The sequence below is a fragment of the Blastomyces gilchristii genome, assembly GCF_000003855.2.
Source record: "Blastomyces gilchristii SLH14081 genomic scaffold supercont1.1, whole genome shotgun sequence".
NCBI lineage: Eukaryota > Fungi > Ascomycota > Eurotiomycetes > Onygenales > Ajellomycetaceae > Blastomyces > Blastomyces gilchristii.
The window spans coordinates 7,521,639-7,535,999 of NW_003101682.1; the positions used below are offsets into that span (position 1 = coordinate 7,521,639).

Below are 14,361 nucleotides of genomic sequence, written 5' to 3' on the forward strand. Positions count from 1 at the left end.
TCAAATTACATTATCAGATGATATTATTAAAAATATATTAATATTGTGAATATCAATGTTGAAAAAATGTTGATACTTATACATTATAGTGATTTATAAATCATGATAGTTAAATATATATATATATATATATTATTCCTGACTTGATTACAACTTGTACAATAATTTTTAAAAACTCAAAATCAATTTTAATTATTAATAATTATGAACTTACAACTAACTAATATAAAAAGAAGAACACTTTTTCTATTTCTTCTCTTTCTTATTCTTCTTATCATTCTTCATAATTTACTTCTCATTCTTCTTCTTCTTCTTCTTCTTATCTGAGATGATAATCATCTCAAAATCTTCCTTCACTGCCTTCTCAGAGAAGAGTTTTCACTGCTTCTTCTCAGCCAGATCAACCTGCATCTCAAAATCCCGCATTTTCTGATCTGCTGCCTTGGGTTCCATCTCAGTGATAAGCAGATTGACATGCTCAGAGAGCAGAGCTGTCTTCTCAATATTCTGAATCATGAAGTGCATTTGAGACCTGAACAAGGTCTCAATTCTCTCCTTCTCTATCAGCTTCTGCTAATCAATTAGAGAACAGAAGTATTATTAAAAATCATTATCTCTTAATAAATAAAAATCTTATCAGTTTTGACTTCTTTATCTCTTACTTTAATACTCTCTCAATCTTCTTCTATCATTACTTATTTACAGTAACACTCTTCTTCTCTCTTTCTCTTTTCATCTTGAACTCAAATCATTCTCAGAACTTCTTCTAGTTCTATCACTACTGCATGAGGCTTTTCACTGTCTTCTTCTTCAATCTCTTACAGGTGGTGTCATCTGCATTATTTCTATACTTAGTTCAGTCTAAATCTATCAGAAGTGTTACTTAAAATTCTTATCATTCTACTCTCTTACAGAGTCTCTTCAAGATATTATAACATGTCTTACAATCTGTCTCTTCTCACTTGAATACTTTCTTCTTCTCTCTCTTCAATCTGTGATGATGCTCACACATCTTGATGATCCGCAGAACTGCAGAATATTTGAAGAGAGATGATATAATTGATTTCAGTGAGTGTTGAAGAAGAGTGAAGACAGAAGAGACAGTCAGAAATGATATAATAATGATGATAATAATAATGATGATGATGATGATGATGATGATGATGATGATGATAATAATAATGATAATAATGATGATAATGATAGTGATGATGATGATAATAATGATAATGATAATAATGATGATAATAATAATAATAATGAAAGAGAGAGTGCATTGAAATATATTACTGACTTATCAAATATAAAGAGACAAAGAAAATATTAACAGCTTTCAGAGATATATGAAAACAGCTACAGTGTTGAAAATATTAACAGCTTTCAGAGATATATGAAAACAGCTACAGTGTTGTATAGTAACATTATCTTCATTCAATACATGCAGTGTTAATATTCTTTATATACAGTTATCATATAATCTATATCAGAGATACATGCAGAAAACAGATCTTTGTTACTAGAGAGAATGATTGCAGTGATTCTCTGTTTTCATATTATAAAGATAAGTTATTCTTATTTCTTTCTTCTCTCTTTTCTCTTCTTCTTCAACTCATCACTAAGTTCAAGCTGATATGAAAACTATTAAAACACTCTTAGAAACCCTCAAATTGAAAAGTATAGACTAATCAAATTTTAAATACAGAAGAATTAAATTATATTCAACATTACTAATTATTCATTCTCTCTTAATAAAATCACAGTCATGTCTTCTCTTCTCCCTCTCTCAAACAAAACATGGCCTGTGAAAAGTGAGTATCATATCAGGTTATAATGATCAACACAGCCTCAGCATGCAGAACTGTATACACACAGTGCATGCTGAACTGAGAGACTGCATGAGTTGCAAACCAGCATCAGCATCTCAGAAAGAGCCATGCAGTGTGAAAAAGCTGCAACTCTCAGTCATATATGCAGAGAGTGAATCATCACAGTAAGTATATATACATTGTATGAAAGTAACACTTTTTAATAACACTCAGTCTCTGATATCATGAAAATAGAGTCTCTTCATAAGATCTGTTTTTATCAGAAGCTAGAAAATCTTATATTTCTTAAGATCATCTTCACACACCTTGTCTGTGAAATTAATGAAGAGAATTATTAATTTCAGCATTCTGTTCTTAATATTATGCAAGTGGCAGCAGAGTTCACTCTGATCACACTTTTTAAGTGTATATTTTCTAAATATTCACATTTATACAGATATATACTGATTATTTATTAGATGATGTTAAGATAATGACTCATCACAGCCATATTACTCTCACTGTGAGAGATACATAGTTAATAATAAACATTGTAAAGACTCTGAGAAGTGAGTATTTTGAGAATACTACAGCTCTGCAATCTTGATTTTTTTTATTTTTGTTTTTTTTTTCTTTCTCTTTTTTTTTTTTTTTTCATTCTGATTTTTTCTTGTTTTTGTTTTGTTTTTTGTTTTTTGTTTTTTTTTTTTTGTATTTTATATTTTTTTCATAATTAAAATTATATGAATTATGATCTGTGTTCAGAAAAGTAATAATATTTAGTAATACTCTCTGTTGAATTTTCAACAAATGAGTACTATATTATGATATTATGTAAGTGAGAAGTGATTTCATGATCTCATTTGATACCATTCTTAATAATGAAATCAGAATGAAAATATGACTAAGAATTCAAACATATTCTTTATTCAGAACTAGATTTTTATTTGAAAAGTGAATCTGAAACCTTTAATATTTAAAATAATATGATTTGAGATCAATGTGATGAACATAAATCATGACTAGAAGTAATACTTTTAGACAACGTGACAACTGTAAAGTTTGATCCTGGTCTCAGACACGGTCACATGATCAGTCTAACAGAGATTAATTAAGATTGTTTATTTACTTTTATACATTGATGATATTCAATCTGAGTTAGTACTAAAATTATAACTGAGCTAAGAAACAAGATTATTTTCTCTTATATTAATTCTTCTTACACACATCAGTGATCAGTTATTGAAAATAAATTATCATCTTTCTTAAATTATTATCATATCTTCTGAATTTACTTCTTTCACTTCTTTCACTTCTATTAAAGATTCATAATCTCTTTAAGAAATCACTGTGAATTACAAAGTCTATGTTATTTACAATTCAACACAGAATACTCTCTTTTAATTATAATGAATAATCACTTCATTCTTCACATCTGATTCCAGGTCATGAAATTTATGAAAAACTCAACATAAACACTGAGATGAACTATGAAATAATTATTAATAGATTGTATTACAGATTACTGAAGAGTCATCTCTCTGCTACACTAACTGTAACTTCATTCAGAAACATTCATCATAAACTGATTATAACTCTGAAGAAATTTTCTGACATCTGAAGTCATCAGAATGCAGACAATAAAAGAAAAATAATCAGAAAATTACTACTAAGCTGATAAGTTACTCTATCAGATAATAATTTTTAATAACACTAACTTTCTAATTTGAAGAAAATCATGTGAAAATAATCATGGTATCAGTACTCTGATTTTATAACTCTTATCTAATAACTTCTGTGAATAATTACTTCACATGTGTATATCTCTGAATCTTTCTCTTTAATCAATTGAAAATCCTGAATTCTGAACACTTCTTCAAATACTTAATTTAAATCTTCATATTTCACATTGATTCTGTCTTCAATTCAATCTCAAGACATACTACAAAGTTAATATGCAACATCTAAGATCAGAGTTGAAGAATCATCAAAGAGTGTCTCTCACAGTGAATGCATGAACTAGTATAAATAATCTTACATTTATAAGAGTTACATGTTATTATATTGATAAGAACTGAACTTATTAAGAGACATTAATTGAATTTGAATCATTGATCAGTAGTCATACTGAGAATTATATAATAGAGATATTAATGACTGTGATTAAAAATAACTATTGAGATATTAATCTCAGTCTTCTTATAATTACAACTGATAATACTGTGAATAACTACACTATGATGAAGAGTTTGAAGCAAAAATTGACTTTGTATTTCTGAAATAATAAACAAGGTCATATTCTCTGCATTGCTTATATGATTCAACTTGTGATATAAACACTGATAAAGAATCTTAACATTCAGATAAAGAATAATGAGATGACTGATTCTTGAGATGAGAATAAGATGAAAGTGATTACTCAAGTAACTTTTACATTCACTTTATAAAAGATAATATTTTTTCATAATACTTTTTAATATTGCTTTTTGATAATACTTTTTAATAATGCTACTGTTAATTTTGAATAGATTGACTAATAATTTAAATATCACAGATTTGAAACATTGCTAATATGATTTGTATCTTCTCTAAACAATAATAATAATTTCATGATATTCAATAAACAAATAAATCAGTCATATCACTGAATATGATACAGAATATTAGAACACAGTAAAGTTCAATATATAAGATAACTATTCAGACTCTTCAATTATATCAGATAATTAATCATTGAATACAACACTCTGATCAGAAAAAGATTTAGATATTAAAACTTTCTAATATAAAGTGAACTCAGTTAATATATATGATTAATTTACTGTTTCAGTTTTATAAGATAATAAAGACAGTCTCAATCACTCATACATCAATACTGCAGTCAGTCTGATGAGTGTATAACAGTTTATTTACTCATCTTGAGAAGCAGTTGAATCACTTAAAAAGAAATTCAGTCTGAAATAATGCTATAGTGCAGACTATTATTACTGTAAGAAATAAACTGATATATTACTATAGCAAAACTGAACAATCTTTTACAGAGTACTATGCTATAGCAGCTTTACTAGATTTCTTCTATTAAGTTAATATCTACACTTCTCAAGATTGAATAGAGAAGAAATGAGACTTGTATATCAAATTAGTCTGAGACTACTACAATGTTAACTATCAGAGATTTGAATGAGCAGATGTTTGAGATGTGAAGACAGTGAAATACAATTCTCTAGTAAGTAATAATCTTTGATAATACTTCATATCACATAGAACTATAATACTAACTTTGAAATAGAACTTATATACATTGATTGCAACTGAAAATCAGACAAAACTACATACTTATAAAACTGAATTTGATCACTATCTTCAAGATGATCTGATGAATTTATATACTAAATCAATTCTAGAGTTATGAAAAATTGTTGAGAGTATATATTCAACTGTTGCACTGATGATGTGTGATATTCTGACAATTTCATTAGCAGAGATGAGAATGAAGTGAAAGTTCAACTCAAGTCAAGATATTTATCACTATTATCAGAGACAATTACAAGAAGAAACAATCAAGAAACTCATGATTGTAAAACATGAAATTATCAGACAGTTTAATACCTCTGATCATAGTATATCAGAGAAGTGTAGTTTTCATGAGAAAGTGAAGAATAAACTTGCATAAGAATGTATTTAATTGTTTCATGAGTGTTATTAATAATTGTTATCAAATTCTGATTATATAAGCAATCACTGAATGAACTGAATGAGACTGATTTTGATCTTCAGTCTCAGTCTTATTCTGATTTTGAAAGAATGATCATCTTTCACAGTTTATTCTGAGAAATTACTTTCATTTCTGTAAGAAATCCCGCTCCTTGCGGATCCTTTACCTCTATTCCTATCTCTCATGTAATCAATAGGGCTAGCGGCCCTTGGCTACACACAACTATATAGACTGGAGTTCGCGAATACTATTTATAGCTCAGCTTGAATGCTATTATACATTTGATCTCTACATTTTATCTTTCTATCATGAATACTTCTAGTAGTTAACAGTACATATCATGCCAAGCTGCAAACACCTGAATAATTGTCTGTGAGTACTTATTCTTACATTTCAAGCTCAGTCAGTCAGCAACTGTCTGTTATGACTGAAAGAACTAGAAACTCATGTGCTTCAATCTCTGTAAACTCTACTGCAGACACTCAGAAGCAGTCACCTGAATCATGAATAACCTCTGTGAAAGAAGTCTCAGAGAACTTATCAATCACTCACAGAACATCATTCTCTGCATCTGTGACAGAGGAACTCTCAGAATTCACAAATGAATCAATCTCAGTGAAGAACATTCTTGAGCATCTTCTGTAAGATCAAGCTATTTTTCTACAAGAAATGCTTACTGTCTGCAAACACTCTTGAACTGAGTCTCTAGACATGATCTTCAGAGACACCTGCAAACTGAAAAGAAACTTTCTTAAGCTGTGATCACTTAAGATCATCTATCAAATCATAATCTATAAAAGCTTTTGTGAGTTTGCATTTGAAATTGACTCACAAGCCCAGCTATGTGATATGAAAGATGAAGAAGCTATCATCTATGTAATAACAGACCTCTATTACACTGAAGTCAAGAACTGGCTGAATTATCTAGAGAATGATTATGAGAGATTCTGATAATCTGTTCTCAAGACCTATCTAGAGAATAAGTTAAGAGACTTCATAAGCTGAACAGAGAACATCTGAGCTGTGATCATCAATATTAGAAAAAGAGGTGAGAAATCTGATGAAGACTACTCATAGTGCTTCATGAAATTGTGATATGAATTGAGATCTGTGAAAACAGGGTTCTGAAATAAGACCTGAATGATGATATTCATGAAGAAGCTGAATAAAGATATGCAGAACAAGCTCATTGAGCAAGACTCTAAGTTCTTGACTCTGAAGAAACTGATGACTCTCATTCATCACTTGTGAATCACTGTGAGAGTCACAGACTCATGAAGAGTGAATCATTGATCAGCCCTGTGAGAGCCAGAACAACAGAGAATAGGTTTGTCAGAAAAAGATGACAAGACACAGAGAGATTCATATCTGACTGCTGAGCAGAGAGAAAGAGCTTCATAAGCTCTCATGAACAGAGTGTATAACAGAGAGACTAAGAAAAAGAGACTCTGCTTTATCTGTTCTAAATCAGAATATCTTCATGCAAACTGTCTGAACAAATCAAAATAGAAATTTGAGAAGTCATAGACAGAGTCAGCAACAGCCTTCTTAAGAGCTCTGAAGCTGACATCTGAATCTGTTGCTTCTCTGATGAAAATGCTTGCTCATAGAAAGAGACTGCACTGCAGTACTGCTGCTCTGCAAGCATGAAAAGCATTGATAAACTCAGAATCCTAGATCACTGTGATGTCTCTAAAGCTCACAGAGTGAATGAGCTGAAAGATGAAGACTGAGAACCTGCTCTTACAATAAGCAGGGTGTGAGAACTCAGATCTGAGAACTGAGAGACTTGTAAGAATCATCTTTGAATTACAAGATCTCTCTGAAATCTGAAGAAGATTTGTAAAAACTGTGATTATTGCAGATATTACAGATGACATGTACTTGAGACTTGTATGACTTCAAAGATACAATCTGCACATAGCTGTCTGTGAGTCAGGTTTATACTTCTGATCAGTGTTGGCAGACTCACTCACAGAGATAGAATCAGTTGATGCTATAGAGTTGATTAGAGGAGATAAGCTTATCTATGTAATGACTTTGTAAGTATCTGAGAATCTTGCAGTCATGAAAACTGAGCTTCAGATATCAGAGAAATACTGAGATCTCACAGAGATATTCAGCTCAGCAAAGACAGCTGAGCTTCTTTCTCATTATAAGAAGAATCTGATAATAGATTTGATAGAAGAACAGAAACCCTTCTGAGAACTAATCTATAAGCTCTTTCATCATAAGACAGAGATCTTATGAACCTATGTGAAGAAGAATCTGAAGAATGACTTCATCTGATCTTCACAGGCCTCCGCAGGAGCCTCTGTGATGTTTGTGAAGAAGAAGAATAAAGATCTCAGATTGTGTGTAGACTACTGTAATCTGAACTTCAAGATAACAAAGAGCTGCTATTCCCTGCCTCTGATCAAGAATGTAATCAACTGTCTCATAAGAGCTGTTATATTCACATAACTGAATGTGATCAATGTATATACACAGCTGTGAATATAATCTGAGAATGAATAAAAGACTGTCTTTAGAACTGCACTGAGATTGTTTGAATATTTAGTAATGTCTTTTAATCTGACTAATGCTCTCACAGTATTTCAGTCTTTCATCAATAAAATACTTCATGTATATCTGAATGTCTTTGTGATAATATATCTGAATGATGTGATGATGTACTTCATAAAGGAGAAAGAATACACTGAGTATGTATGAAGTGTGTTGAAGGTCTTAGATGAGACAGGACTGTATATTAAGCTTATGAAGTGCAACTTCAGTACCTGCTGAATTAATTTCCTAGAATATATAATCATCACAGATGATATTCAGATAGAATCTTCACAGATTAAGACTATTCTATCATGATCAGAGTCAACTAGTATTCATGAGATTCAGATCTTTCTGAACTTTGTGAATTTCTATAGATGATTTATCTTTGTGTTTGTGAGAATCTTCTTGACTCTTATAGACATGCTGAAGAATGAAAATAAGAAGAAGTCATTCTATGAACAGAGAATGAAAAGATTATTAAGAAGAAAGAACTGTGAGAACTTTCTTATCTCAGAAGCTCATGAGATCTTTGCAAGATTGAAACAGGCATTCACAGATACAGTGATGCTGTTTCACTTTAATCTCTTACTCTTAATCAGATTGAAGACAGATACCTTCTTCTTTGTGATTTCAGAAATAGTCTCACAACTACAGTTAAATGAGAACTGGGTTTCAGTGGCCTTTTTCTTGTAGAAGATGTAACCTGCAGAGATCAACTATAGCATTCATAATCAGAAGCTTCTTATGATAGTGAAATTCTTTCTATCACTGATATCACTACTTTGAGAGTCTCATGACAGTGATTACTGTTAGAACTGATTATAATAGCTTATAATAGTTTACTTCAATCAAGAAACTCTCACAGCAGCAGATTCACTGAGCTCAGAGACTGAGTGAGTTCTGATTCAAGATAGAATATATTAAGAGAACTAAGAACTCAGCAGACAGACTCTCTTACAGATCAGACTATGTTAAGAAGATCAGGGTGATAGATACAGAGAGACTAGAGAAGATAGAAAAGCTTCACAGAATGCTTGAACTGAGTGTTATAAAGAGATTAACTGAAGAGTCTCTTAATTCCCTGTGAGAGAAGAGGGAGAAGAAAGAGAAGAAGTCTGTACAACTACTCTCTACAACACTGAGAGTCAACACTCTGAGAATCTCTGTGAGAATTCTTGAAGAGAGTATCTATAATCTGAAGAATTTACAGGCTTTGAGAAGTGCTGTAGAAGACCTGATGCAAGAGAAAACAGAGTATAAGTCTTTGTAAGATCTTCTATTCAGATTGTCTGAACTGTAACTGAAGAATGAATATACTCAGCATATTTGAAAACTGCTCATGATAGAAATCAACCCTGCAGAAACAAAGAATTGAAGAGACTTAAATAGTCTCTTGTGAAGAGAGGGCTGGATTTATGTGCTTGTGAATGAGTTTCTATACATAGAACTTATTAAAAGGCATCATGACTCTTCTCTAGCAGATTATTTTACAGATACTAGAACTCATGAGTTACTTGTAAGAAAATACTTCTGACTGAAGATGTAAGAACTTGTGAAGAAGATAGTGAATTCTTGTGCTGTTTATCAGAGTTCATGAATAGTATGATTCAGACTATATAAAGAACTTACTTCTCTACTCATTCTGCAGAAACCTTGAAAACAGCTAGAAATGAATACTCTTGTAAATCTCTCTGAAAGCAAGAACATATATAATGTCTGTTTTGACAGTGTGCTGATAATAGTGAATTACTTCATCAAGATAACACACTTTATACTCACTCACAAGAACTTGAAGTCAAAGAATTTAGCTCATATCTTTGTCTACAATGTGATCTAATTGCATGAGTTGTCTGTAAACATTATCTCAGACAGAGAATCAATCTTCACAGAAGAGTTCTGATTTAATCTGATAACTATACTGAAGATCTCATAAGATCTAAGCACAGCTTTTCATTAACAGACAGATGAACAGACAGAATATCTGATAAGTATATTGAAACAGTATCTGTGATGCTTTGTCAATTACAATCAGAATGACTGAGTGTATTAGTTATTACTCACAGAGTTCATATATAACAACTCAAAGTATGTCAGCACAGGCAAAACTCTCTTTAAGATGCTCACTGAGACTCATCTGTGAATGATCTTGATAAACCTGTGAGAGTACACTATAGAGTATGGTGATGCCTGTGAACAGGCTGAGAGAATTCAGGAGATTTGAGAGAAAGCCTGCAAATTCTTGAGAAAGACCTAAGAGTATCAGAAGAGATACTATGACTTCAAGCATATTATGAAGAGTTTCAAGAAAGATGATAGAGTCTGACTGAGTCTAGAAAACATCATTATGTGAAGATCTAGTAAGAAGCTGAATCTCTTGTGAATAGAGTCTTACAAGATTGTGAAGAAAGTTAGCTTACAGTTCTACAGATTGAAACTGTTATCTGAGTTACAGATACACAATATTTTTCATGTCTCTTTACTCTATGAATACAAGGAATTCTCAGAAGAGAATTCTATGACTTATCACTCTATTCATGAAGTACTAGAGAGTGAAAGAGAATATCAGATTAAAGAGATTATTAACTCAGAGAAGTGAGATTATGAGCTCTGATTCAAGATTCAGTGATAAGAGTATTCTGATAAGATGAATGAGTTCACTTGAGAATCATCTGAGCAGATAAGATATCTGTAGAAGCTGAGACATGACTTTCATATTACAAATTCTGATAAGTCAGAATGATGTAATCTTTACTAAGAATCTGATTGTGATAAAGATATTAACACTGTTATTTATGAATCCTAGTCTATAAGATGATGAGTTTCTACTGAGATGAACAGTCTGCAGTGTATGCAAGGAAAGAAGAAATCATATTCTTATTAAAGCTAAAAAAACAGAAAATTTAGAGATTAATAAAGAAAAAATAAAGAAAACTTAAATTCATATTCTTAATATTCATAACACTCAATTCTCTCACAACTACTAATTTCTTTCTTCAAAGAAGCAGAGAGTATTATATCTGTGATACAGACAATTGTTACATTTGATGTGAAGGCTGTTAGAAATGCACAGACTTCAGAGAAGCTGGATATCAGAGTATATACAGTTGTAGCAGAGTCTTGAAGACTGATCATCTGTGCATGTGACCAGATATCTCTCATGAAGCTGTGTCTGCTCTTTCAGTTGTGCTGGAGTATTCAGCCTGAAAACAATGAGAATGTGAAGAGAGGGCTCATCTGCTCAGATCAACTCCTGTCATGAATTCATGGCATTCATATTACCTTGATTACCTGGATTTTGCAGGTACTCAGAAACTCATCTCTCATTGATAATGAAATTGCAGAAATGCGCTGCAGTGTGAGAATCATTGATAGAGAACTTAGGCATATTCACATATGCCTGATCAGAGATTGTGTGAGCAGGAAGAAGATGGTCATAGGCCTGCAGAACTGCAGAAGACACTGACAACATCAGAAGCTTTGCAAGAACTGTCAGCTAGAATCTGTAAGAAATTACTTATAAGAAGACTTACAGCAAAGAGAGGAACTGCACTGCTTAGAGTCAGGAACTGGCCTGGGGAAGGCAGGGGATTGGTCGCTGGCCTGAAGATCGGGTACAGTGATGAGGCTGAGAAGAATGAAGATGCAGTCATGGGCAGCAGTGCCCCTGCTTCACCAGCTAGTAAAAAGTGATCAGAGAAGTCACAGAAATGCTTATAAGAAGCTCAGCAGCAATCAGACATTGTTTATGAAGAGATTAGAATTGAAAAAATTTTTTATTCTTGAGAAGTTCTTGAATCAATATATGAATATTGTCAGAAACACTCTCTCTCTGTTATCTGAGTGAAAACACTTCACAGATGAATGAGAATACTCACAGTTTATAAGAATGAAAGCTGTTATAGAAAAAGAAAAAAGAAGATGAAGTTCTGCAGACAGATCTGAGATATTTATACTACTTTAGAGAGGTTTGCTTACACTGTGAGTGATTCTACAGAACAGTCAGATCACTTCAGTAAACAAGAGTGATTATGAATTACAGACCTGAATCTTTCTATATAACTACAAAGAGTGATTGTAGATCATGAACATCTTGATTCTATAATTCTACAGAGTTGATGAAAGAATGAAAAATTCCTCACAATTCTACAGTGTCAAAGAACAATGATTCATGAGAATGAGTGAAAGATTAACTTGCAAATGTTTCTCTTTGATGAGAGTGATCTCACAGAGAGTGATTTATCTGTGAGATGAATCTGTGTGATAATCATACAAGAATCTTGTGAAAATGATTGAGAGTCAACTGAAACTCTTCTGTATAAAAGATGTGAGATGAATCTGTGTGATAGTCAGAGAAGAATCTGTAGATTATAAAGAATCTCATGAAATAAGAAACTGAGTGATAGACTCTTTTTTCTTCACAGTAACAAGGAATTTTTCCTCACTGAGGTTTTTTATAGATGTAAAGAGTTTTTAGTGAGTATCACTACAGTGCTGAGCTGACTATGAAGTCACTCAGTGAAAGGCTTCACAGATGAAGTCTTAGAGAGGAGAGGATATGTAAGAAATCTCACTTCTTGCAGATTCTTTACCTCTATTCCTATCTCTCATGTAATCAATAGGGCTAGCAGCCCTTGACTACACACAACTATATAGACTGGAGTTCGTGAATACTATTCATAGCTCAGCTTGAATGCTATTATACATTTGATCTCTACATTTTATCTTTCTATCATGAATACTTCTAGTAGTTAACAGTACATATCACGCCAAGCTGCAAACACCCGAATAATCACCTGCGAGCACTTATTCTTACAATTTCACTGTTCTTGAATTAAATCTGGTCATTTTTCACGCCATTTCTCTCAGAAATGATTCATTTTCAGATTTTTTTGAGGCTTGATTCTGATGGGACTCACGTCAAGAAATGTATGAGATCAGATCAAATGAGATTAAATGTGAAATTCATGATCTCACCGGCCAGTCTAATCTCTGTCATATTTCTTAAAATATATTAATATTGTGAAAAAGAGTGTTATCAAATTACATTATCAGATGATATTATTAAAAATATATTAATATTATAAATATCAATATTGAAAAAATGTTGATACTTATACATTATAGTGATTTGTGAATCATAATAGTTAAATATATATATATATATATATTATTTCTGACTTGATTACAACTTGTACAATAATTTTTGAAAACTCAAAATCAATTTCAATTATTAATAATTATGAACTTATAACTAATTAATATAAAAAGAAAAAAACTTTTCTACTCATTATCTTTCTTCTCTTTCTCATTCTTCTTATCATTCTTCACAATTTACTTCTTATTCTTCTTCTTCTTCTTCTTCTTCTTATCTGAGATGATATCTATCTTAAAATCTCTCTCTGCTGTCTTCTCAGAGAAGGGTTTTCACTGCTCTCTCTCAGTCAGATTAATCTGTATCTCAAAATCTCACATTTTCTGATCTGCTGTCTCAGGTTTCATCTCAGCAGTAAGCTGATTGATATACTCAGAGAGTAGAACTGTCTTCTCAATATTCTGAATCATGAAGTGCATTTGAGACCTGAACAAGGCCTCAATTCTCTCCTTCTCTGTCAGCTTCTGCTAATCAATTAGAGAATAGAAGTATTATCAAAAATCATTATCTCTCAATAAATAAAAAACTTATCAGTTTTGACTTCTTTATCTTTCACTTTAATACTCTTTTAATCTTCTTCTGCTGCTGCTTATTTATAGTAATACTCTTCTTCTCTCTCTCTCTCTTTATCTTGAATTTAAATTATTCTCAGAACTTCTTCTGATCTTATCACTACTGTATGAGACTCTTCACTATCTTCTTCTTTAATCTCTCATAGACAGTATTATCTGCATTATTTCTATACTTAGTTCAGTGTAAATCTATCAGAAGTATTACTTAAAATTGTTATTATTCTACTCTCTTACAGAGTCTCTTCAAGGCATTATAATATATCTTATAATCTGTCTCTTGTCACTTGAATATCTTCTTCTTCTCTTTCTCTAATCTGAGATAATACTCACACACCTTGATAGTCTGCAGAACCGCAGAATATTTAAAGAGAAATGACATGATTGATTTCAGTGAGTATTGAAGAGAAGTGAAGACAGAAGAGATGATCAGAAATAATATAATGATAATGATTATAATAATGATGATAATGATAATAATGATAATGATAATAATAATGATAGTAATAGTGATAATGATGATGATGATGATGATAGTGATAATGATAATGATGATAATAATAATGAAAGAGA

The 14,361-nt window shown here is 31.5% G+C and overlaps 2 protein-coding genes across 2 annotated transcripts; both read right to left on the reverse strand.

Annotated features, from left to right (window-relative positions):
• Positions 1-378: 378 nt before the first annotated feature.
• On the reverse strand, positions 379-840 carry BDBG_16201 (uncharacterized protein; the record flags this gene model as incomplete). Its single annotated transcript, XM_031724199.1, has 2 exons — positions 379-573; positions 823-840. 2 exons carry the CDS (start codon positions 838-840, stop codon positions 379-381), a joined length of 213 nt encoding a protein of 70 aa, XP_031576052.1.
• A 10,540-nt stretch (positions 841-11,380) lies between these two features.
• BDBG_16202 (uncharacterized protein) lies at positions 11,381-11,717 on the reverse strand (the record flags this gene model as incomplete). Its single annotated transcript, XM_031724200.1, has 2 exons — positions 11,381-11,542; positions 11,598-11,717. 2 exons carry the CDS (start codon positions 11,715-11,717, stop codon positions 11,381-11,383), a joined length of 282 nt encoding a protein of 93 aa, XP_031576053.1.
• Positions 11,718-14,361: the final 2,644 nt, after the last annotated feature.